Raw genomic sequence first — 24,478 nt, 5'->3', positions numbered from 1 at the left:
TTGAGATTTTGATTCAGAAGATTTGGACTGGGGCCTAAGATTCTGCATTTCTAACTATCCCACAGATATTGCTGCTGCTGCTGGTCCATCAAGTCTCTTAGAGAACTGGAACCTCAGAGGTCCCTGAGTACTGCAGACCAAGCCATGATTCCAGGAGGTGAATTCTCTCCAGCGCAGCAGATCCTGCATTTTTGGCATTGATCAAGGGTGCTCTCCTTTTGACCAAAGAAAGCTGGAAGGTGGGCAATCAGCAAGATCCTTTTGGTATTCTTGCTCTTTGCTATAGCTGAAAGAGCTTTTTTTTTTTTTTTTTTTTTTTTTTTTTTGCGGTACGCGGGCCTCTCACTGTTGTGGCCTCTCCCGTTGCCGTTGCCGGAGCCCAGGCTCCGGACGCACAGGCTCAGTGGCCATGGCTCACGGGCCTAGCCGCTCTGCAGCATGTGAGATCTTCCCGGACCAGGGCACGAACCCGTGTCCTCTGCATTGGCAGGTTGACTCTCAACCACTGCGCCACCAGGGAAGCCCTGAAAGAGCATTTTTAACTAGACCAAATTATCTAGTTTGGCTGTCCACAGAAATCAAAACCCCAGCTGAAATGTCTTTATTTTATTGGCATAGAGATAGCCATGTACTGTGATTTTAAAGATGTTAAACACTGTCTATGGGCATATTTTATGGAGAAATAAACACACAGCCCAATGAGATGTATAGTGTGGTTTTAATATATTATATGTTCACTTATTTATGGGGAAAATAAACACACAAGCCAATAAGCTGTGTATTATTACTTTAATATATTGAATTTATTTCATACCTATATATTTTATGAGGGAAAATAAACTAATAAGATACATGATATCATTATTAATAACACATCTAATTGTTCTATATTAATTTATTTATGAAAGAAATAAGTGCAATTTAATGTGACATAACATTATTTAATGCAGGAGATGAATTCTATATTAAGACAGTTTAAGGGATTAAATTCCAGCGGAATAAGATGTGTGTGCTTCCCACACTGAGGGACCAGGTTAAAAAAATATGCAAGGGCCTGTCTAGTCCTATATGTCACGACCTATGTTGGCTCCTGGCTTTTCCTGACAGTTGTTGCCTCTCGGTGCCTGGTACTCCAAGTCCCCGTCCTGCTGGTTCAGGGGAAAGTCTGGGAGGCCTGGGAAATAAACTGCTTTTCAAGAACGTCAGCATCTGCTGGGGAGGTAGCCCTGCGGTGTCTGTTTCTGAGCCTGAGAAATATTAAATAAACCTAAGGAGGATGGATGGCTTTCCAGGGCCCTTTAAATCTCCACGTCCTCCGGAACAAACCAGGAGGCAGATGGGGCCATCGATCCTTGCTTCCCGCTTACCGGGTTTGCAAGAAGCCTGGCAAGGTGCGGTGGGGGATAGGAGATAGTGTTGAGATGGCAAATGAACTTGTGGGCAAAGACAGGTAGGTCTGCACTTGGAGAAAGCTCTGGCCGGGCATCAAATCCCACAGCGAAGGATCAAAAGTCAGATTCGGTTAGGCAGACCCGGGCCAACAAGATCCGCCGTTCACCCCCTCCCACTCCCACCCTCTCGCGGACTCTCCGTCCATCTCGCATCCTTAGCATCCGTTTGGCTGATTTTTTAAACAATACAAAAACCAAAAGGAGGCTCCTGTCTCCCTTTCTTCACTGGCAGCTAGATGATCCGGAAAGGCGAAGGTGGGTGCGGGGACGGTCCCCGGGGCTGGCCCTGCGCATCCCGAAGCGGCTGTCATGGCGGCCACCACCTCTTCCCTCGCCCTCCCTGCCGCCCGGCCCCAGCGCCATTTTGAGCATCTTCCTTGCTTCCCTGTCTCCCTCCCGCGTTCCTCGCTCCTCCTTCGCTGCCTGTAGGCCAAGCGCCTCCCAATGCAGCCCGGGCTTCCCGAGGCATGTCGCCCGGCAGCTCTTCGGACGCTCCTCCCAACTCTAGGAGCCTTAGGGTGCCTGAGGGGCCCGAAGAGCATTGGTGCCCGGCCCCCGCTACATTTTCCATCTGGTCTCCTTTCTTGTCCACTTGGAGGTCAGTTACCATCCCTGGGCACAGGTCCTGCTTCCCAAGAAAACCCCCGACCCCACTCCACTCCTTGGTCCTGCCCACGACCCCAGGAGTCGGGTCCCCAGGCGTCCTGGAAAAAGCTCCTCCACCCCGCTTGGGGCACTGAGGCGAGAAGCCTAGGAAACCCTAGGACCCCTCCCAATCTAGCTGAACCTCTGCGCCTCCTACCACGACCCCGAAGCCTCTTCTCCTGGCACCCACTTCAGTTGGCAGCGCACCCTCTCCCCTTACCTTTATTTTAAAGCAGAGCCAAAGGCTATCTGTTAGGGGGTGGCAACAAACGCCCACTCTCGTCAGAGATGCGGGCGGCCAAATAGGGCCCCTTTTGTACCACCCGGGCTGAGTCGGCCCAGCGCCAGTCGACCTGGCGCTGGTCCTGAGGGAGTGAGGGCTGGCCCAGGGGGTGCGGGGAGGAAAGGGGCTGGGTCCCAACACAAACACTCGTTTTCGTATTATAAACACATTTATTTAATCTATGAAAATAATGTACAATAAATACTTTTCCCTTTTCCTATTATTAAAGAATTTTAATAAATAATCTACGATCTAAAACTTAAAAAAGAAGAGGAAAATAGGTTCCTCTAGTTCCTTTTAAGAAAGCATACCCCCGCCCCCGCGCCAGAGTTTAATTATTCCTGAGATTTCGTTGGAAGGACTCTACCAAACGGATTTTTTGTGTGATTTTTAAAAGACGCCCGAGTGCCCAATATTTTAAAGAGAGAAAAAAGGAAGTGGATTACACGGTAATTCAATAATACCTGAATTTTAGCAAAACACATAAAGAAGTCTTCACGGCTTGGGGAGGGGGATCCTCGGCAGCCGAGGGGGGCGGGGGTCGAGGGCCGGGAGGAGGAAGCGGGTTATTAGGAGAACTGCAGGTCGATGGCACAGAGGGTGCTGGTGAAGAAGTCCAGCTCTTCCTCGGAAAAGGGAACCGGGCTGTCGAGCGAGCCCTGGAGGGTGGGGGAGAGGCCTCCGGACAGCTGGAGACAGGAGTCGGCCGCGAAGAAGCTGAGGTCGGGCAGGAAAGGTGAATCCTGCCGCTCCGGGAAGGCGTCTTCTGGCAACGGCTCCGGCCCCAGCCCGCCCACCCCGCGCAGCGCGGCGCCCGGCCTCCGCGCGCCCGCGTCCTCCACGCGAGCTGCCAAAGGCCGGGGGCCCGAGGCGCTCGGAGGCCCCGGCGCGACCTCGGGCGGGTGACTGCAGGCTTCCCGCGCTGCCTGCGAGGCGGTGGGGCAGCCCGGGCTGGTCACGGGCTCCTCGGCGGGCTCGCCGGTGTCCTTTGGCGCGCCTGGGCAGGCTGGCTCCCCGTCGGGCGGCTCTCGGTGCTGCGTCTGCCGCTTGTGCTTCATGCGCCTATTCTGGAACCACACTTTGACCTGCCTCTCGGTGAGGTCCAGCAAGGCCGCGATCTCCACGCGGCGCGGCCGGCACAGGTACTTGTTAAAGTGGAATTCCTTCTCCAGCTCCAGCAGCTGCGTGTTGGTGTAAGCAGTGCGCAGTCTGCGCGCCCCGCCGCCCGCGGCCTCCTGCAGTCCCGGCCCATCTGCAGGGAAAGCGGGCTGGGCGTCAACGCGGGCCATGTCCTTAGCCCAACCTCGACTTGGTTGAAATAAAGACTACCCCATCAGCCCAAAACAGTATCAGCCGCACCCCCGCCCTGACCGCTTACCAAAGCGTCTCGCTCTCAAGGCTCTCGCCTTCTTTCCCGTCCCTCTCTCGCCTCCAGACTCGGCCCGGGGCAGGGCAAAGCATTCAGAGAGCCGCCCACGAGCCATGCATGGGGTAGAAAGCGGTTCCCTTTCTCCCCCAGAACCTCAGAGCCCCCTCCCAGGTCCTCTGAGTGGACCCCTAATTTCGGCACTTTCCAACTCAGCCCGGGGAGAGGGTTCATAAAGAAAGATTGTTCCTCACCTCCTTTCCTCCCTAACTCCCTAGGTCTCAAATTCCCCCTCTTCTCCTAGACCTAGGGTAGATGGGACCGAATCTTTTCCTGCCTCCAGATTCGACCCCAGCCAACAACACTCCTCCACACAGATAAAGGTGAAACCTCAATCAAATCCTTTTCTGCTAGCAGAAAAAAAAAATGCTCTTCCCCAACCAGCTTCCAAAATCTGCTGTAGAAAGAGAAAAAAAAAAAGTGCCGGCAGCGGCCAGGCCTGAACCCCAGCGGTCTTTTCTGCTTCCTCGTCCCTGGAATCGACGGGGGCAAGGAACCCCAACAGGCTCGCCAGTTTTTCTACCTCCCCCACCGCTCCTTCTCCCCCTCACCCCATCCCTACCGCGCTTACCGACCTGCGGGCGATCCGACCCCGGAGGCCGGGACGGAGGAGGCGGCCTGGGGAGACGTGGCGGATTGGCTGGGTTTCTTGACGGATTTCTTCTCTTTCATCCAGGGGAACTCAGGGGCCAGGGGGGCGGCGGGGAACGGCGGCGGCGGCGGCAGAGCGGGCCCATCTTCAGCTCGCTTTTGGCTCCCGGGTCTCTGAAGGGTGGAGGCGCCGGGCTGGAGGCTGGGGAAGGTTTGCTCGAAAGGAGGAGGAGGAATTAATGTCGACTCCTTGATTGATGAAGTTTGAAATGTCTCCAAGACAGCGGGGAAGGAAGTCAGACACTCGGCGAGCGATGGCTGGCTGTTTATAAACCCAATCTCCCTCTCAAATTCAAAATTCATGGCTTTCAATGGTGGGGGAGGGGGCCTGCTGGGGGGGCGTCAGGAGGGAGGATCGGAAGGGACCCCCCCCTCCTGCCCCCCCCCCAGGTCTGTGTGATGGAGCGATTTTGGGAGGGGAAGATTTTGCTTTTGTTTTGTTTTGTTTTGTTTTGTTTTAAATTTTGGGCCTTTATAATTGTATATTGCTGATAAATACAAGCGTATGGGGACTCTCTCTATTAAACCCAGGACTCCGGCGAAATTGCAGGGAATTCATGGTCACGGGACCGGCCTTGGCCAATCGCTTGTCTGGGCCTGGTGGAAAACAGAGAGCGTTATTTGCTTTAATTGATTCAAAAACTCTAGAGGACCATGACCTGGACACCATGAGCCCCCCAGTCCTACACTCCCTCTCCCCATGCCTCCCTTTGTCCAGAAAAGCTAAAGGAACCTTGTCCTCATCCCCTTCAGAGGATGGGAGGTTCTGGAATCCCAGGAAACAAGAGAACCTAAGGGAGAAATCGTCCTCTTCTGCAAATATTTTTAATAGAGTAAATTAAAGCTTTCTTTACAAGGCCAGCAGCATTCTCTTCCCCTCCCCTCCCCCCAAAAGGAAACTGAGTGAGGATCACAGTGTGAGAGGAAGAGGTAGTAAAAAGAGGCTTTTGCCTTTGGGAAAGGTCGGTGTTACCGTGCAGTAAGGAAGAGATTTGCAAGCATCAGCAGCACTATCCCCAACCCACCCCCCCAAAAGCAACAGATAAATCTTGGGAAATCGACAAGCACTCCTAGGCTGACACAAAGGGGGGAGAGAGAGAGTGAGGGGCCGTTTTGCACCTCTGGCCCACATTGTTGTGTGGTCTCAGTTGCCTTCTCTGCCTAGCGTTTGCAGTACTACTCCTGCCCCTATGTCTACCTGCCTCCTCACCTGGAGGCATCTGCACTCCTCTATGACACCCCCAACAGACAGGGTCTAAGATGCATATGCACCCACCCACTCAAGCCTCAAGCCTGTATCTGCATCTATATCCAGCAACAGGAACAAGAACCAAGGTAGCCACCGATTTAACTTAGAGAACTCTCAAACCTCAGGTCACTGTATGGGGTGGAGGTGGGGCTTTTCCCTATAGGAATCCCCCTGCCATTTTTGCCATTGTATTAATTAATATCCCTGACAAGATAGAATTCCCTGAACATAGAGGGGTGAAAAAAATAATGACCGCTGAGATGATATTCCATTTCTGGCCCCTGGGGGGAATTGTTGTTGTTTATTTATTTTCAGAGGATCAAGATAGTATGAACTTTAGGGAGTGCTGTAATTTACTGGAGGGAAGGGACACAAGACTCAGGGCCCCAAGCACTAGGTGGGAAACTAGATCTCAAAACAGAAAATGAAAAGTCTATCTGGGGTAAGATTTTTAAATAAGTGGGTCAGAGGGACCGAGAGGAGATGAGGCGATCAATCTTAGCCCCCTGACAGCTCCCTCGGATGGCATCAAAGAATTTGGCTCTTTGGGAAAGCAGAGGGAACAGCCGAAATTCCACATCCCTTTAAAAGGCCTGGGGATGGGGGGTGTTAGCAAAAGAGAAGGGTGATTCTGGGAGAGCAGGGAAACAGATGGGAAATGGGGACAGAGGAAGGGTGCTGGGTTGGGTGGAAAGTTTGTCAGGAGAACTCCCACGGCTCTGGTCTCCCCTCCCCCTCCTTGCTCGCTGCCTCCTAGAAAGAAGGAGAAGGCTGGTTAGCAGGGAAATGGCAACTCGGCTGGGAGCTGGAACTAGAAACTTTCTGTCAATGTAACAGACGCGTGGGTGGTGGTGAGTATTCATCCGCGTGGGTGGTGGGTGAGTAAAAAAAGACAGAGAAATCTGAGGAAAAGGGTGGGGTGGAAGAGAGCCAGGAGGGAAAAAGGGGAGCTGGAGGCAAGGGCTGCAGGGCAGGGGGCGGCAAGCTCTGGAGGGTTCAGATCCAAGAGAACTGCTCTGAAAAACTGGGCAAACTCGCCAGAGATGATTAGTTGTGTCCAACTCAGCTCCAAATAAAGTAATTTTTGCTACTTGAAGGAGGGGATGGGGGTGGGAGTGGGAAGTAGAGAAGAATCTGAAGAGTAGTTGTCTGGAAGTTGTGCAGTGAGGCCTGAGAGGGTTCTCCCTCCTGCCACCCCCTTGAAAAGCCCTGCAAGTTTTTTCACAGCCTCTCCAGCTGGCTGCAGGGTTGAGCGCTTCTCTCCGCAACAGCTCCGGCTGTCCCTGCAGGAAATACGGCTCTCTCTAACCCTGCTGACAGATTTTATGGCCAGATTAAGAACAGCAGAAAACTTGGGTGTTAAAAGGGACCAAGAGAACCTTCCTTCCCGGAGACACCGCTTCCCCACCCCCTTGTTGTGCTGTGAATCTTACAGCACAGATATTTCCCCCTTGACCAGATATTTTCCCCTTCCCGCTGCTTAGCTAGGGCCTGAAATCCCTCAGAGGGAAGGGTAGGGGACACCAAGCCAAGGCAGCCCTTATTTTTCTTGTTTGCAATTACAATTTCAAGCCAAAGCTCTGTTTTTCAAACTTGAGCTAAACTCTCTGACTTGGCCTGCCTCTCTCCTGCTAGATAAATAATCTGTCCACTCTACCCCCAGAGCCAAACATGGCGCTTCATCTAGTTACATCATTCAGAAAATGTTACTCAGGGAATAGGAAGAGAGAAAGACAGACAGAAAGAAAAACCCTTGAGCATTATTTGATCCCAATCAAACTTTGCACGCTCTTATGCCTTTAAATAATAGCCTGACCCAATGCTAAATTGCTTGCTGCTTAGGTGAGCCTAGTCCAGTTAAAATCCTACTTGGTGGTGGTGGGGGGAGTGTAGAATTCAGGTTGCTTTTTTATTGTTATTTATTGTTGCATAAAGACTGTAATTACTAGCCGTAGACTGCCAGGATGCAACATAAAAATGAAAATCAGCTCTCGCTTTAAGGCTGAGGGCCTGGAAAGATTCTCACTGACACGCCCGCCCCCCATCACTATCACCAAATATATGCTCCTAATTAAGCAATGCAGGCGCATCGCTTACAATTAGAATTATGCAACTCTTCAGCAAGCAGCCATCGCTTCTCTTTCAACGAATTAGCTCCATATTTCAGCCGCCCTGTCTCCTCGCTCTTATCGGCTCCAGCGATGCGGCAGTGACATTTCATCTTTGACAGACTCTCTCTATCCTCGCTCCAATGTGATAAAAGTTTTATAGAACCACGACTAAGAAATGAAGTTTTCCCAAGGATCGTGGAAACAGAGCAGCACATTAGCCTGGGGACCATTTTATTTACGCTTGGATCCAACAGCTTCTCCTACCCTCCTCCTCTCCCCTTTCCCTGGCAGTGGAAATCAAACACGCCTCCTCTCCCTCCGCCCTGAGTTTTATTTAGTGATTTAATTTCACTTTAGTTTTAAGGTTTGACCTGAGAAGTCTAGGCCTCAGATTTTTTTTTTTTTAGATTAATCATTTTCCTTTGTTTTCATTTTAGACCCAATGGTGGTTGGGCTTCGGGTCACGTGACAACTTCTTTGTCGCTCCGGAAGAGAACTGTGAAGTTTAGGTTGCCTGTAGCAGTAATGGGTCAGGTTTTTGTTGTTGTCCATGCGGTGGGGTGAGGAGGTTGTGGCCAAAGAAGCAAAAAGACAAAAGACCAATCAATGAGAAAAACTGAGAGGCAAAGAAGCCAAACAGAAAGACGGAGAAGGAGCGCCCAAGTCTCCTTTCCCTGCAAACTTGTTACTTAAATCTTAGCTAAAGAACTTGGCAGAATGTTCCAAGCTTGTGTGAGAAAAACCAAATAAACCTGAGACACAGATGGGGGAGGTAGGGGCCTGAGCAGTGGACTAAAAAGGCCAGGATAGGGTCTTCACCATTCTTCTTCCACTGGGGGAAATCTGGCAGTCAGCAGCCTGCTGCTCTGCTATCTAAATTGGACCACCAGGACAAGATAAAATTGATAACAGAAAGTTTATTCAAGAATTGTTTGACAGACAACCCTTTTAAGTAAGGAAAAAAGTAACTACAGAACAAAGAAAGTTCCAAGAGGGAATTAACTCTAATTCTACAAATTCAGGACTATACAGTGACAATTAGGAGCTGAGTTCATGCCTTTTAGAACTAATTACAATTGCTCATAAGTACGAGTTTAACATAAATCTACAGCTCTTTTCTAGAGTACAATATAACTAAAATAGCTGGTTTTACATGACAGGGAACACAACATCCTTTATAACAAGTAAATACTAAAAAAAGTACAATTTTTTCCTTTTTCCTCATATAAATACATAATGTAGGGGGATAAATAATACAAAAAAGGAAAATATTTTAACAGGCTATAACCAATAAATATATATGAAAATGTTCACTAGAACACACACTTTTTGAGCAATGCTGGACTCCTGCAGGCCCAGGCATCTCTCACAGTTGTTTTTATATCCATTAAAATGTAAACTCTAAGTGCAACAAAAGTGTCCTGTCCCGGTTGAGCAAGGCACACAGGCCCAGCTGCAGACCCCGCCTGGGACAGACAGTTTGTTAAAATATACCCTGTTTTCACGTTAAGTCAAGAGAGCAACGGAAGAAAAGAAAAGTGTAGAACCTCGTGTCACTGACTGCTTTCTGTGGAGAGAGGGGGATGGACCTGGAGCTGAGATGCGAAGCAGCAGAATGGGCAAACCTTCAGTCCTGACAACTTGCCTGCCCTCACCTCCCAGCTTTGCCATAAAAGAAAAAAATATATATATATATTTATAATATAGACAGCTCTGACTTTCAGGATCTCTCACCATCCCTGAGCCCTCTGAAGACTGTAATTGATGGGGGCGGGGTATAGATATTAATGTCCTAGAGCAGGAAGAGTGTGGGACTAGAAATGGAGGGAGTGCCCAATCAACCTCAAATCGATTGACAGAAGTTTGAGGATTCAGGGAAGTGGGAGGGGGACGTGCTTTGTGCCCTTGGTTTTGAAATGTGTTTCAATTTTTTTTAAAAAAAGGAGAATTGCCAGGGGAAAAAAAAAAAATCAAGAGTTGGGGGAATTACCCACATAGACGGAAGGTAAGTTGGTTGGTTGGCTGGTGATGGCCTAGCCATCTTGTCTGTTTTTAAAAATGTGCTTCTCTGCCTTGTTTCCCTATCTTCTCTTTCTTTACCCCACTGTTGAGGGTGGAATTCCAAGTGGGTATTGCTGGAGGCCTATGATTGATAGGGTCATCTCCAATCTGCCGTAGATTCCTTTCCAATGGGTTGGCAGGCGGACTTAAGAGCTGCAGGACTTAAAAAGCAACTTCTCACGCCAGGGGAAGGGGAAGGAACTCCAGGCCCTTTCTTCCCGGGAAACCTGGCTGCCACCTCCCTGCCTCCTCTTTCAGACCTCCAGGCTGTCCCCCAGAACTCCACAGCCCCCGCCCTTCCTGGGTGTTCCCCCCCCCAGGACCTGCCCCTCAGCCCTCCCTCTCCCATCACAGGTGTGTTAACTTGGGTGCTTCTTGGATTCTACCCTGAGGAGGAGGTGCATGGTGAGAGGAGAGGTCTGTGTAGGTGGGGTGGGGGTCGCAGGGTCCGTGGTGCTGGCTGGGGGCCATAGGAGGCGCCCCGTTGTAGTCCAGGTTCCCCGAGGGGTGGTGGGAAAGGTGGTTGAGGCCGTAGAGGGAGGGGCCGGCAGGGGGCGGCAGCGGATCCGTGTAGCCGCCCCCGCCCACGTACACCGGGCTGCCCTGCATGGTGGGCGTCCCGTAGGCGCCCCCGTTGGCTTGGAGGACATGAGGCTCGTAATCAGGCGCCGGGGTCGGGGGGTACTTCTGAGGGGCGCCGCAGCCTTTGAGGGGGGGCTGGTAGTTGGAGGGCAGCGCATAGGCATTCTGGTGGGCTTTGCTGAAGGCAGGTGGGGATGGGCTCTCGTAGCTGGGGGTCATGGAATGCAAGGCGTTCATGAAGCCGGCCGTGGACTGCATGGGCTGCGGGGGGCTGCCAGCGGGGGAGGGGCCCCCCGAAGACGAGGCCAGGCCCTTGGCCTTCTGGTCCTTCTTGTACTTCATGCGCCGGTTCTGGAACCAGATCTTGATTTGCCGCTCGCTAAGGTTCAGCAGGTTGGCCATCTCCACGCGGCGCGGCCGGCACAGGTAGCGGTTGAAGTGGAACTCCTTCTCCAGCTCCACCAGCTGCGCGCTAGTGTACGCCGTCCGCGCCCGTTTGGACGCCGCCGACCCCGGGGGGCTCTTGTCCTCTCCCCCGCCTCCGCCGCCCCCGCCGCCGCCACTGCCTCCTCCTCCGCCGCCGCCGCCGCAGCCCTCTGCTGGATCCGAGGGGGAGGGGTGGGAAGGGGAGAAAATGAAATAAAAGATAATTACTGAACACGCCGAAATTGAATGCATCGTTTCTTAATAAATCCAGGCCTGGACTCGGAGCACCCGCCGCCCTCCCCTTTGCGTACCCGCCTCCTCCTCTCCACTGCCCCCCCACCCGCCCGTCGCATTAGCGGACACTCTATAATAGTGGCATTTATTAAGAGACCTGTTCGCCTCTCGCTGCCCCAGCTTATGAAAATTTGATCATGTCACGCAGACAGAGCCGCATGGCCATTTATTTAAGGCTGGATTTTCTCGCGCACGCTTCCTCCCCCTTATCCCCAGTTCCAGGTGTGGAAGATACTCCTCCCACCCCCACCCCGTCCGGTCCTGTGGACCCGGCAGGTGCCTGAGGAGAATCCCGGGGGGAGTCTGGACATTCTGGGCAGGGCACGGAAATGTGGGGTGAAGAGGCTGTAGTGCCTGGAGGCCGGGACCCCGGGCTGCCCGAGCGACTGTGATTAATGCCCACAGTAATCATCCCTAATAATAATCAATCGTTGACGACTCTGCGTCTACTGGCAGCGTCTGACTCTGCGGCCTTGTGAAGGGCTGAGGCCGAGCACCTGGACTTCTGGATCTCTCAGAAGCTCAGGTGGAGGGGGCTGGAGGGAGAGGGTGTTGGCGGGGTCAGGGATCATCAGGTGGTGGGGGGTACGGGGAGATGCGCCGCTAACGCCGCCACGATATTGTTCCCAGGCCGCCGCCTGGGCGCCTAGGGGCTGGGTGCTAGAATAACAGTGACATTCCTGGCCCGGACAAACGCTGACGACGAGAAAGCCAGAGAGCCGGTACCTGTGCTGGGGGAGATGTTTTTCAGCTTGGACGTTTGCCTCGACTCTTTCATCCAGGGGAATATCTGTTTGGTGAGGGTGGAGTTGGAGCCAGGACCGCACTTGGGGGGGCCGCTTTTGCTGGGGCCGCCCCCGTTACTGCTGTTGCTAGTGGTACTGGTAGGTGCAGCGCTGGGCGGGGGTGAGCCGGGCGGGGCGGGCAGGGGCTCGGGGGCCAGGCCGGGCCTCATGCAGCTGCCGTTGAGCTCCTTGCTCTTGGCGTGCGGGGCGGCGTTGCCCAGGGACTGCAGCGAGCACGCTGAGCGCTGGTAATCACCCTCCAGGTGCGTGGCGGCCTGGAAGGGGGGTTGAGGGGGACCGTCGTAGCCGAAGCCATTGCTGCCAGGGTACGAGGAGTAGCCTCCGAAGAGTGCGGCCGCGGCGTTGTCGTAGTAGGTGGCTTTCTGCATCGCTGGGCGAGGCCCGGGCGGTGGGTGGCAACTTGCAAGGGCCTGATACCCTCACGACCGGACATTGGCACCCCTGGGGTCACGTGGCTCGTCGGACCCCCCTCCCCTTTCTGCCCCCCTCCTCCCGGGGTCCGTTCGTAGCGGTTGACCTGCGGGGTGAGAGAAGAGACACAGGGGGAGAAGAGGACTGGGGCTCGAATCCATCTTAGGAACTGAAAAGGGAACTGACATCAATAGGGTTTTTCTTCTCCCCCACCCAACATCTTCACAGCAGATGCTGAGGCCACTTCCTTGACCTGAAATGGATTTTTCTTATTGCAACGCTTTAATTTTAAAAGAAAAAGCCCACCAGTTTTCATTTCCACTCAAAAAATAAGGACTCTACTCCTTTGGGGACTGCCTAGATATAGAATCTTACTATTGCAAGAGACATTGCTTCTCTCCTGCCTGCACACTAGCCCCTGACCTCTCCTCTTCCCTCTCCCTACACCACCCCTCAATCTGGGATAGGTGTGTGTAGGGGGGGTGCGGTTTGCAGACTCCAAAATAAAAGCATCATCAACACCGTCCTCTGAGCTGAGAGGCCTCCTGCCTTTGCCTCCATCTAGGTTCCTTTCATCCAGAGTCTAGCCTGGAGAAAAAACTGAGTATCTCTGAAAGAGGCAGGAGGGAGAAGCAAGTTGAGCAGGGAACCTTCTGGTGTGAGGGATACTCTCCTTCCCCTCCCACCTCACGAAGACTGCAGCCTGACCTAGAAACTTCCTGAAGATTTTTAACCTGCAGAGCCAGTGGAACTGAGCCTTCTCCATGGCCTTGCTGCAGGTACCAACACCTCCAGTCTGAGTCTTTTCTAGCCAAGTCTGGGACCCCACAGCCAGCAGCCCCCATGGGGCCCCCAAATGGAACAGGATTGTTGTTATGGCGGTGCTGGTTGGTGCTGTGACCATTTGGCCCATGTCTCCCCCCACCCTCTGTTTTTTTTTTCATCAGGCTTAATTTTTTCCCCACCCTTTTCTTGACAGTCTGTTTCCTTTGATTTTTCTAAAGAAGAAAAGAAGAAAGAAATTGGATAACTGCTGGACTTTTCTACTGAGAGATGGGAAAGTGCTTTCTAAAACAGAAAATTTTTCCTTGTAAGAAAGAAAGTAAACCAAAAAATTTGAATATTATTCTCTGGGTTGGAAACTGGGTGCCCTTGTTTACTGAAGTTCTCTGAGGCCAAAAAAAATGGATTATTTTAATGCAGGCTTTTAAAAGTGTGCTGGAAAAATAAAGGTTCACGCTGTCATAGGATTTTGTGTATTTCTTCTGAAACTTCTGACTGCATCCACCCCATCTATCTTCCCAACCCCTCACCATCACTTTTCATAAAATCTTCAGACTGACCCTCTCTTCTGACATACGGGTTTGGACTACTTAAATCTCATTCTGCCCAGCTGGTCAACTCCAAAGAAAACTAAAAATAGGAAAATAAAACAAAAAGGAGTGCAGGTGAAGGAAACCCCTCCCACACATAAACCCCCTTCTTAATGGCACAGATTTATATTCAAAAGGGAGCCGGGTAGCCCTGAGTTCTGATTGGGTTCTGGGAAGAATTTGTTTCTGGAAAACACGCATGGGTCTGCAAAGCAGCAGGTCCTCCCAGGGAGGAGAACTGGAGTTCAATTGACCAGGCTGACCCAATCCCTTTATTATTATTACCATTAGCCTCTGATGATTTAACCAAAATTAGCTTCGGAGCAGCCCTGGCTGAAGGGGGAATTAATTAACAGGCATTAGTTGAGTTTGTTATTAATAGATAGGAGAATGAAATAAAACTGTTGTAGGGGGTTGGCTGGCTGGGCCCTGGCTTTATTTAGTCTAAATGATTGTTACAGCAGTAATGATGATGATGATGATAAAACAATAATTTGACTAGACGCCTGGGGCTGAAATTCCTGTCGCTCCCCCTGCAATAAACTCGCAAACCATCGTAGGACCGAGGCCAGGAGAGTGTGGGAAGCAAGAAGCCAGAGACGTGATAGGAAAGAATGGAGACTCCGCTGGCGGCGAGAAAGGGCCGGGAACGTTTGCGGACAGAGTTAGCCCCTGGCTGCCGCCGCCGGGCTGTCTCGGCTGCTGCTGCCGCCGTGGTGGCTGGCGACGAGCTATGTTGGCCCAAGGAGGCGAAGAGAAAGCGTTCAGGACACGGAAACCTTTAGCAGCGGCAGGTTCCAAGCACACCCGGCCGAGGGCCGAGCCCCTAGGGCGGCAGCAAGTTTGGGCGCTGGAGGTAACCGAATTAAAAGGCGTATTAGCAACTCCGCACGGGGACTTTGCCAGGCCGGACTCGGCTGGAGGGCGCAGAGGCCTGGCTGATGGGACAGTGAGAAGAGGGAAAGGTGCCGAGGAGATCCGAGATCTGGGGATCCAGGAAAAAGGGGGGTGGGGAGCAGCTCTACCAAGCCAAACATGTCTATTTCCCTTGCCTCCATGTTGGAAAAATCCAGGCTCCATATGGCTTCTCGGGAGAAAGGGAGGGAGGGAAGGAGACGTGGCTCCCGGCTTCCCCCCAGGGTCTTGCTGAAGAAGGGCAGTGAGCCACCCCAAGAAACCCACCTTTCCAGGCAAACCCCCGAAATCCTGGGAGAGTAACAATAGCTGGGAAGCCCTGGGAGAGGGGATAGGCCACCTTCCAGGACTTTAAAAAAAATAGAAGGAAGAAAAATAAAACAAAAAAGGAAAAGAGAAAAAGGTTAGGCTTTTCTTAGAAGCGGGGCAAAAATTCAGCCCTGATCTGACTGCTGAAAGAAAAGAGAAGAGAAAAGGAGAGAAGCAAGAAGAGAGAGGGAGGGAGGGAGGGAGAGAGAGAGAGAGGGAGAGAGAGAGGGAGGGAGAGAGAGAGAGGGAGAGAGAGAGAGAGAGAGAGAGAGAGAGAGAGAGAGAGAGAGAGAGAGAGAGAGGGAGAGAGAGAGAGAGAGAGAGAGAGAGAGAGAGAGAGAGAGTCGCTGCGTGGAAGGAAGCTTAAAGCTTGTGAACTCTTCTTGAACCGAGATTGGAGTCATATGGGCCATAAATCATTGAGACATACTCTCCGCCATTCACAAACTGATAGCCTATTTCAGTCCAGCTTACCTTAGCCACCGATGAGGGGAGAACAGGCAGACATAATATATATTCACATCGAGCCCCAGCGCGAGCGGCAGGCGAGAAATCTCCCCTCCTTGAAGGCAAAGGAAAAAAAGACCACTGTTTAAAGCGGCGTCGCCCCCCTCCCCAATAGCCACCCCGGCTGGGGAGCCTGAGGGGCAGACCGGCCGGAGGAGCCGCGCGGCGTCCGCTTCAATTCACTCGGCTTAGGAGCGGGGGTGCGCAGGAGGGAGGGGGTGGGGGAGCGGGGAAAAAAATAGAAGAAGACCAAAAGGTGCTCGGGCGGCTCAGCTCGCTGAGAATCCCGCTCCGGGCTCCGGCACGGCCAAGCCGCCACAGTGTGGTTGCCCTATAAGACTGGTACGCCCTACTCTCCGTAACAATGGCCTCTGCTTTTGCACAGGGAAAAAAAACCACACAGACACACACACTCACACACTCACTCACTCACACACAAGCTCACACACACCCCCACCTCTCCCCCTTTAGCAAGCTTAGATGCCTGATAAGGAAGGAAGGTGATGGTGGTGATGGGAGAGGGGGGACATTTTGAACCCCCACCCTCAGTTTTTAAAAAAAAGAGTGAGAAAGGAAAGGAGGTAGAGGTTTTAAGTTTTGTTTTTGTTTTTTAAGGACAGGTAAATTTTTAAATTCAGATTTTGGCGGGGGAGGAAGAGGAGCGCAAAGATAAGGCAAAGCCCGTGGAGTTCACATTTCCCCCCAGCACCACTAGTAAACCCTTCCTCTAATTGGAGAAGTAGCTTGGGAGGCCCTAGCACTGGGACTTTTTTTTTTTTTTTTTTAAGTAGTTTCACTCTTGCGGGACTGGTGGCTGCGTCTCTGGCCCTCTGGCTCTGTCTCCCTCCTTCCGAGTCTCCCAGAGTCTCCCAGTCTCTGTTTCTTCTCTCCCCCACACCCTCTCTATTCCTCCTCTCTCCCGGCAAGTCTCCTGGTCCAGTTTCCAACCTGTAGGGGGGGGTGGGGAGCCAGACCTCTCTTTTCTTTTTAACAGACCACCCCCCCAATTTGAGAGCAGACAACAAGCGGTGAGTGATTATTTTAAAAATCCAGACCATCTTGTAGGGGGAGGGGGGTTGAGGAGAGGGTGACAAAAGGAGGACCTTGTGTGTAGCTTGAGTTCCAGACAAGGCTGCCAATAGAGAGGCTGTAAGAACTGCATGAAGAAGTTTCTGTTGGGATTCTCACCTCTGGGTAGGCAGAAGGGGCTGAGAGGTGATAAGGGCATTTGTACTTCTAAGAAGATGAGAAGAACCAGCAAAATGGCTTAATTTTAAATGCACTGGCAGAAGAGATGGAGGATAGTTATTTATATTATTATTATTCAGAACAAACCTGTTAATTTCTCTTAGCTCTACAAGATTTAGGACTCTTGGAACAGGCGAGGAAGACTACAAAAGCTCAGCTTTTCTTCGGGTGTGTTTTAGAAGGGCAGGAAAAGGCGAGGAGGCCTGTAGGAGGAAGACAGGAGGCAAGAATGTAGGTGTCTGCAGATTTGGGGTGGGGGTGGGGAAGAGCCGTTCCTGGTGGAGGAAAAAGACAAAAAGAGCACCAGGACTTTTCCAAAAGCAGGAGTGTCTGCAACTCTGCCGAACTGCTGACTCGGGCTTAGAGGATAAAATAGAAGGCCGACAGTCTCTCTGTTCTACAAAGGCAGCTTGGAAAACTTGTTCTCTTAACTTCTCCGTAGACAGAGCCAGCCACTACCTTGTGACCTCCTGGTTAGAGTCCTTGGCTTTTGCCTTCTCCCATCTGGATGCACCAGGAGAGAAGGGACTGGGAGAACAAAGGTGAGAGATGGTTTCCAGCTATTGTCTCCCCACCAGGAGAGGGTGGCTGTGTCTGGCAAAGCTTCCCTCACTCCCCAGAGCTCCCCACTCACAGGCTTTTCTTTGGGCTGAGAAAGGGTCCTACTATCGACTCTCGTAGGGGGTGGTCCCTGGCTTCCTCGGCCCTCACTTCTTTGAGGCCCGCTAAGTCAGGCTTCGTGGGCTGGAGCAGCCAGTTTCCTGGGGACCTGCTGAATGGGGGTGGAGGGGGAGACCCATGGCCTCCCTACCCTCCAGCAAGGAACTGCATGAAGAGTCTCCCACTGTGATGTCCTGAGGATCCTGCCGCCTGCCTAGAGAGTTGGTGGCTGAGGGAAGTGTGGTGGGGAGGTGAAGACGGAAGGTGGAAGCCATTTTCTGTATTTATTAGTAGTATCAAGAAAAGAAAATGCCCAAGCCAGACCCAGTGTTGGTGCTCAAGCCAGGACCCTCAGAGAAAGCAGTCAGGGCTACAAAGAATCTCTCCTGAGATCTCTGGACCCTGATTAGAGACCTGCTGGATTGCACCTTATGTAGCTTTGGACCTGGTGGGTCAGGGACTCGGCCATGGCGGCTTCTAGAGGCTTTAGAGAACAGCACCTTTGGGTCTTTTCCTCCCCAAATTAAAAAGTCAAGAGTGTACCTCAGACCCTCCAACTCTCCTAGCTGTTGCTACCACTAGCTAGAGAAGGTCACTGTGAAATTAAGAGAAGAGGAGGACGTGTTCACTTGTGGGACTGCACAGCTTTGCCCCAAGGAAGAAAAAGAGAGCCCAGGGGGCACACAACTAGCTGCGGGCCTGCAGGAGGATCGGCCTGAAGCTGAGCTGAGGGGAGAGGCGTTTTCCAGAGCCAGCAGTGGACCCCTCCCCACTTGGAGCTTCAACTCATGTGGTCCCTTCTGGCTACACAAGGAGGTGGGGTGCAGTGGGGTAGGAGCAAAAAGGAGGGCTGGGAGCAAGAGAGCTAACCTGGAGAAGATTTGCAGAGCACACGTACCCCCAAATGTGGTAGGAAATGGGGTGGGGGCTCCTTAAGGAATTCTGAGAGCAGAGCCCATTTGAAATGCTTGGGACGCAATTAGATCCCAGTTCGGTTTCTTTCCTGCCTTTTTTATCCCTTTCTCGGAGATTTCTGGCTGGCCAGTTGCCCCCTGTTTGGGGCTGGGAAGGTGGCGGGTGGACAGGAGAACTGGCAGCCCCAGGACACCCGTTTCGTTGTTGGTGGTGCTACAGGCTAGGGACTTTCCAAACTTCAGGGGATAGGGCAGGGGCAGTGGGGAGCCTGGGCAGGGACCTTGGGGTGGGAAACAGCAGAGGGGTCTGAGGGAAGACTTTGAGGTCTGGAAAAAGGAGGAGAGAGGCATTTATCACCCCTGACAGTGAAGTCGTGATTTAGGTGCAGACTAAATCTGAGAGAGAGAGAGAAAAGAGCGAACGATCTCTTGATCTCTTCCTGGATTCAAGGAGGGCAACTTGAACAACTTACCATGTGTGTGAGACAGAGAGGGAGAGAAAATGAAAAAGAAAAATTGTAAGAAAGATTAAGACACAGATAACTTAGTGTAATCTAATAAGGGCAGAAATTAATAATAAAGGCAAAAATCAGAGAAAATGTCCCCCTTCATAGACATTCTTTCCTCTCAGATTCAGTTTCCCCAGAGCTAGACCACTCGCTCCCACACTCCCCTCCCCCACTCCTAATCTGTACCCAGTACCAGGGGACCAGGCTCTCAAAACCCCCTTGAGGGATCACTGGGCACCCATCCTTCAAGGCCTTCGGGGATCATGTCTCTCCCCCAAAAAACCATCAAAGAGCAAACGAAAATTCTCCTCTCAATAAGGACAAACTGGCTGGCTCCCTTAAAATCGATTTCTGATATCAGCCTTGGGATGACCAAGGATTCCCCCCTCCCCCAAGCCCCCAGCTCAGCCAGCCCCAAATTCGCGGGGCCTGCCGGGCTCCCTGGGAAGCCGGGACCTGGGAGTCGGGGAGGGGGTGACGGCAAGGCTTTTGGCGATCTCTTTCTTTCTGGTCCTGTCTGGGTTCCCGGTCCACACTCTTCCAGCTTCACTGCCCAACTTTGTGGCCGCGGCAGAGTCGTGAAAAGTTCACACACACCCCCGAATCTCCATCGCTTTTAAATATTAATAAAGATTTCCAAGCTGGGTGTTGTAGAATGGGAATTGCTACTGCAAATCGCTCTTGGTATTCGGATCCCCAACGCCCACCTTTCTAAGATGCCCGAGCGGGAGGGAACAAAGGGGCTGAGGAAACGATAAGATTCCGCACCTGGGCGGAGGCCCGTGTAGACCCGGCTCAGTAGAAGCTGAGATTGAAAGAAGAAAACGGCCGCTAAGATTGGAGAAGAAAAATCCAAGCTGAACTCTCCCTTCACACCAGGCGTGGAAGCGCGAAAAGGAGGCAGGACAAAACAGGGTAGCCACGAGGGTTTGCAAAGTCTGCTCGGTGACCAAGGAGGCCGCGCCAGTGGCTGATGGTGCTTAAGGCCAAGTCGGGAGTTGGGAGCTGGCGGCGCCTGGATGGGAATGAGTCCGACTGAATCGGGGGTCCCGCCTCATCTAGAAGCTCTGTCCTGCCCTGGCAAACCCCACCCCGGCGGATGTCGAGACAAAGGTGGGCAGAGTGGAGAAGGCAAGAAGGAGAGGGGAGAATCTTGGACAGCTTGGGGAGGGGTGGGAGTGGGGGTGGGGGTGGGGTTTGCTGGGGAAGGAACAGAGAAGCAGACAAGAGAGGAACAGGGCCCAGCCCACTGCGAGGGACTGCGCAGGTCTCTCCTGACAGATTGGATGTCTCTCCCAGTGACCTCTGTTCAGCAGACAATAACGCAGCAGATTAATGACCAATCAGCAGAAGGCCTCCCAAATTGCCTCCGAATATAAAAAGTCAGAATGGGATAGGGCCAGAATCTGGGCCTGCCGGCCCTTTTGGTTTTTTCTTTCTCTCTCTCTCAAATAGGGTTTGGGGTGAGGCTCTAAGAAATGGATTATCTGGCCAGAGACTCTGATTTCCAGAACCCCAAAGATAAATTTGTTTCTCATCTCTTCCCACTTCCTCCACCAGAATTCATATCCTTGACCACACTTCCCAAGGCAGCCTGGAAGCCTCTCCTCCTCTGCTGGCCTCCTCATATCCCTGATCCTACAAGAAATCTCCCTTCTCACAACCATGCAACTTCTGAAAAGCCCCCATCTCTTTTGAATCTTATTTTATTTTTTCCCAGTTAGGAGAAGAGATGGAAAATAAAAGCAAGAATAGGACAGGGGTCATCCACCTTTCAGGCCTTCTGTCCTGGCTGCCCTGGGAGGAGACCTGGTATAGTGCTGTGGTAGCCTGCGTGTGTCCTCTCCCAAGAAGAGGGGGCCCAAAGGCCCAGGGGTCAGGATCAGGCTGGAAGTAGTGGTGGTGGTGGCCTGCTGTCATAGAATCTACATTCTGAAACCACAAATCAGTCCCTGGGCTATATTGCCAACAACTCCAGCCTCAGCTCCCTTGCCTGGCGGGGAAAGTGCCTTGCTATGAGAGGCTGAGCCCCTCCTTCCTCAGCACCCCCTCCAAATGCCAATCCAAGCCCAACCTACCCAGCTAGCCCCTCCCACTGCCTTCCATCTCCATTGCTCTAGGCCTGGGCTTCTCCTCTGCTGAGAATAAGGACACCTTCAGGAGGAGGAACGGTCCAGATTCCAATGGATTTCTTAGAGCCAGTCTGAGTAGCCATGCACTGCTCTGGGCATATGCAAACTCCTTGTATATTGCAAATATGCATGCAGTGACCTATACCCAGATGCCCACAGAACTCCAGGACACAAAAGGGAGCTGCTCCCAAGCACTAGAGAGTTACTCAAGGTCAGAACTGGGAAGAACTCAGCGAGTGTCCTGTCCAACCCTGCCATTGTCAAAGATAGAGAAACTGAGGTCCAGAGCCAGAAAGTGGTTTGTCTAAAGTCATACTTGGGATAGGCTTGGAAGTCAGGAGGCTTGGATTCTAGGTGGTCCAGATTGGCTGTGTGCTCTGAAGCAGAGAATTCATTGGGCCTCAGTTGTCCCCTTCTGTAAAGCCAAATCCTGTGTGGAGGGGAGAGCTTGAGATAAATGATCTTCCAAGGTCCCTTTTTTGGGCTGACAATTTGCAGTCCTCTGTGTACTGATGTAAAAGTGAGTGACAATAAGCAGTAATAAACTGAGTTCATACAATAATGGGCACCATCTTGGCCAAAGGCAGACTGTTTCCTCTTGGGATTTAACTGCTTACACCCCCGCAACTGAGTACCAGCCACACTCCTGGTCCTCCTTGTACCCCCAGAGACTGGTGCACTGGTTTTTACTGCTCTTCTGTGTCAGGGGTGGGTTATTCTTCAAATCAAAAGTTCTGTTTTTGAACACAGCAACCTGAGCAGTAAATAATTAATTTGTGTAATTAGAAGAAGAAGGCTTAAACCTGACAATTTTTAACCAGGAGTCAATGCACCCATTGTACCAGCCTGGCCTTCTCACCCGACCAACCCCCAACACTGCCCACACACCTACCAGCTTCCCCAACTGCCTCCCTCAACTGGGAGACCAGCATTCCCAAGACTGCCAGCAGGGTTCATGGAATCAGACTCTGCTCCCTCCCCAACAAAGTTCCATTCTCTGCCTTCTCCCCTAAAGAAATTGGTCTGGCTGCAGCTGCCCCTCACAGCTTGCTTTCCCGACCCCCTAAAGCTGTGCTGGGCTCCAGGTCCAGGCTCTCTGCTCTTGGGACACATGTAATCTACCTCCCTTGTTCAAGATGCCCCAACAATTCAGGGAGTTTGCATTTCAAGAAACTCCCATTAATATCAATTTACTTCACTGAAACCTCGGGTTCTTCATCAAGTTGATGATTTATGATAAAATCAATTAAATTACAGCCACTTAGGGCCCAGCCACTTCCTCTCAGATTTCATTGGTGCAGGGCCCAAGTGTCTGGTGGAAAAATGCAAGTTTAGCTGGAGGCGAGGAAAGATAATTCTGCGGCTGAGAAAATTTAATGCAAAACAATTTCCAGGCAAAGCCGGGCGTCTGGACAGAAATGCAAGAGCCACCAGTTGGCCTGCGGAAATAACTATCTGGGGGTCAACATATTTTTTCTCCCCACCTCCATCATCCTGCATGGCTCCTTTGCTCTGTCCCCCTTTGTGCTCACCCGTCCTCTCCCAAACAGAGACTTCGGGGGAGTTTGAGCAGTACTGGTGGAACCCAATCCAGCCTCAAACCAACATCCCCTACCACTGCAGGCCTTTTTCTCCCCTCCTTCCCCCTCCCCTCCCCCTCCCCTCCCCCTCCCCTCCCCCTCCTCCCCTCCCCCTCCTCCCCCTCCTCCCCCTCCTCCCCACCCAGCTGTGCTCACTAATTCTTCAGTCTCCCATGGCAAAGTTAAAGGTTCAAAGTGAGTATCGGGCAGCGTGGGCAGATGGCACGCAGGGGCCAGGGACCAGGCCGGTGGGTGCTGTTGTGCGTGGCTGTGGGAGGAAAGAAAGCACAGGCTGAAGGAGCACTACTCCATGGCGAGGGCACAAGGTGGCAAAGTGTGTCCAGAGCTACCCCTTGCCAGGGTACCAAGACCTGAGAACACCGCGTCCCCTCTCCGGCTCCCTGTGTGCTCACTTGTAAAGCGATGCTGTACCCAACAAACCCCAACCCGAACACAATGTGCACTCACACAATACACAAAACACATCTACGTGTGTGTGCTTTCACACTCTCCTTATACCTCACAACCTGTCCCGGCAAAGGGACTGTTCCCACCATCTCCCCACATCTGGGAAAGTAAATCCCAGGGAATCAACCTGGCATTGCCTTCCACTCCAAGGAGAGAGGCTTCTCCCGCCTCTGCTCTCTTTGGTTTTTGGTTTCCAGAGCAGGCAGGGAGTAAACACATCTTCTCTGAAGCCATAAATCACCCCCTCTCCTACCTTCTCAGTTTAACACCCGGCCTCAGCGCAACCCCTTGTAGTTTCAGCTTCAAATAACCCGCGAGGTGCTAGAAGGTTCTGGCCATAGGTGGCAACTGGACTGCGGGAGCAAGGCCCAGCCAGCCCCCACCCCAGCAGATGCCCCTCACATTGCCTCACAACCCCAAGCTCCCAACTCCCGCGGAAAACCGTCTGCAGCCTCCAACCGTCTGCAGCCCTTCCTGAGCGAGAGCGCTCCCCAGGCCCTAACCGGGTCTTGTCCACACCCCACATTCCTCCACACCGCCCCGCGCCCTCCGCCCGCATCGCCTCTTTAACTCGCCCCCATCTCTGTCTTCCAATGTTGCGATCGACCTCCTTCCCGACCCGCGGGCGGAGGTTTCAGGCACCCCCAGCTCTCCACCCGGCGCCCGCTCGGCACCGACACCTACCTGTGCGGCTCCGCTAGGGCGTGGGCAGCGGCGGGGGTACGGCCGGGCCCGGATCCCGGGGCACCAGCGGGGGCTGGGCGACCGGCCGCATCTCGGTCCCGCCGGCCGGCGCGGGGAGAGGCCCGGAAGCGCGCCCCGAGTCCGCCGCCGCAGCCGCCGCTTTGTTCGGCCCTCGAAGCGGCGCGCGGCCGGCCCGCTTGGGGCTGCGGGAGGCGGGCGGGCCCGGCGCGGAGCGGGGTCGCGGCTTCGCTGCGCGAGCGGGTCGAGCGGCCGGGCGGGAGGAGCCACGTCTGCCGGGGGCACCGCGAGGCGAGGCGCGGGGAGCCGGGGGCGCCATGGCGGAAGGCGGGAGCGCAGCGGCTCTTCAATGTCACCGGCGAAATGGGTTCCATATGTCCGGCTCGGCGGAGGAGGGAGGGAAGGGAGAGCGTTGTGGGCAGGACGGGACAGGAGGATGGGGGGCGCGATGGAGGGAGCCCAGCGGCGGCCAGGGGGTGATTGGAGGGACAAGAAAGGTTTTCGTTTTCCATTTTCCCTGGAGTTGTCTAAAGCTGCTTAGGCTGGTGGGAACTTTATTTCCCTTTTCCCTTTTCTTTCCAGAAAGATCGGGGAGGGAGGAGATAAGCGAGGGTAGCATCCGTTTGTTCAGACGAGGGTGGGGGTGGGGTTCAAGGGGGGAGATGTGGATTGGAGGTGAAAGGGAAAGTTCTCAGGCTGCTGGAAGATCAACGTCTCCCTGTCCCCGAAGAGGGAAAGAAGAGACCAAACCCAGGAAGGGGAGAG

General features: G+C 52.9%; 2 protein-coding genes and 2 long non-coding RNA genes across 5 annotated transcripts; 1 reads left to right on the top strand and 3 right to left on the bottom strand.

Annotated features, from left to right (window-relative positions):
• Positions 1 to 2,576: 2,576 nt before the first annotated feature.
• Positions 2,577 to 4,801, bottom strand: HOXB2 (homeobox B2). Its single transcript, XM_059047106.2, has 2 exons — positions 4,381 to 4,801; positions 2,577 to 3,631 (listed from the first exon to the last, which is right to left on the bottom strand). The coding sequence occupies exons 1-2, from the start codon at positions 4,757 to 4,759 to the stop codon at positions 2,949 to 2,951; spliced, it is 1,062 nt and encodes a 353-aa protein (XP_058903089.1). The 5' UTR covers positions 4,760 to 4,801; the 3' UTR covers positions 2,577 to 2,948.
• Positions 4,802 to 6,468: 1,667 nt separating this feature from the next.
• Positions 6,469 to 11,122, top strand: LOC136793185 (uncharacterized). Of its 2 annotated transcripts, XR_010838137.1 has the most exons (5): positions 6,469 to 6,556; positions 8,254 to 8,345; positions 9,760 to 9,821; positions 10,232 to 10,282; positions 10,844 to 11,122. It is a non-coding gene; the product is annotated as an uncharacterized lncRNA (long non-coding RNA). The 2 variants fall into 2 exon arrangements; XR_010838136.1 differs by lacking the exon at positions 10,844 to 11,122 and having other exon boundaries at positions 10,232 to 10,321.
• Positions 10,197 to 12,477, bottom strand: HOXB3 (homeobox B3). Its single transcript, XM_059047145.2, has 2 exons — positions 11,906 to 12,477; positions 10,197 to 11,058 (listed from the first exon to the last, which is right to left on the bottom strand). Exons 1-2 carry the CDS (start codon positions 12,351 to 12,353, stop codon positions 10,226 to 10,228), a joined length of 1,281 nt encoding a protein of 426 aa, XP_058903128.1. The 5' UTR covers positions 12,354 to 12,477; the 3' UTR covers positions 10,197 to 10,225.
• A 4-nt stretch (positions 12,478 to 12,481) lies between these two features.
• LOC136793186 (uncharacterized) lies at positions 12,482 to 23,784 on the bottom strand. Its single transcript, XR_010838138.1, has 3 exons — positions 23,696 to 23,784; positions 15,468 to 15,555; positions 12,482 to 12,502 (listed from the first exon to the last, which is right to left on the bottom strand). It is a non-coding gene; the product is annotated as an uncharacterized lncRNA (long non-coding RNA).
• Between the last annotated feature and the right edge of the window lie 694 nt (positions 23,785 to 24,478).

The sequence above is a fragment of the Kogia breviceps genome, chromosome 19 (genome assembly GCF_026419965.1).
Source record: "Kogia breviceps isolate mKogBre1 chromosome 19, mKogBre1 haplotype 1, whole genome shotgun sequence".
In the NCBI taxonomy this organism is placed as follows: Eukaryota; Metazoa; Chordata; class Mammalia; order Artiodactyla; family Physeteridae; genus Kogia; species Kogia breviceps.
Note: the sequence above shows the minus strand (reverse complement) of the source record. Positions and strands in the feature narration are given on the sequence as shown.

What these genes read in the sequence shown, in the direction of transcription:
- HOXB2 (XM_059047106.2), bottom strand. Translation starts at nt 4,759, where the DNA reads ATGAATTTTGAATTTGAGAGGGAGATTGGGTTTATAAACAGCCAGCCA. An exon ending in CGGGGTCGGATCGCCCGCAG is followed by an intron (nt 3,632 to 4,380) that starts GTCGGTAAGCGC and finishes CTTTCCCTGCAG; the next exon opens with ATGGGCCGGGACTGCAGGAG.
- HOXB3 (XM_059047145.2), bottom strand. Translation starts at nt 12,353, where the DNA reads ATGCAGAAAGCCACCTACTACGACAACGCCGCGGCCGCACTCTTCGGA. An exon ending in AAACATCTCCCCCAGCACAG is followed by an intron (nt 11,059 to 11,905) that starts GTACCGGCTCTC and finishes CCTCGGATCCAG; the next exon opens with CAGAGGGCTGCGGCGGCGGC.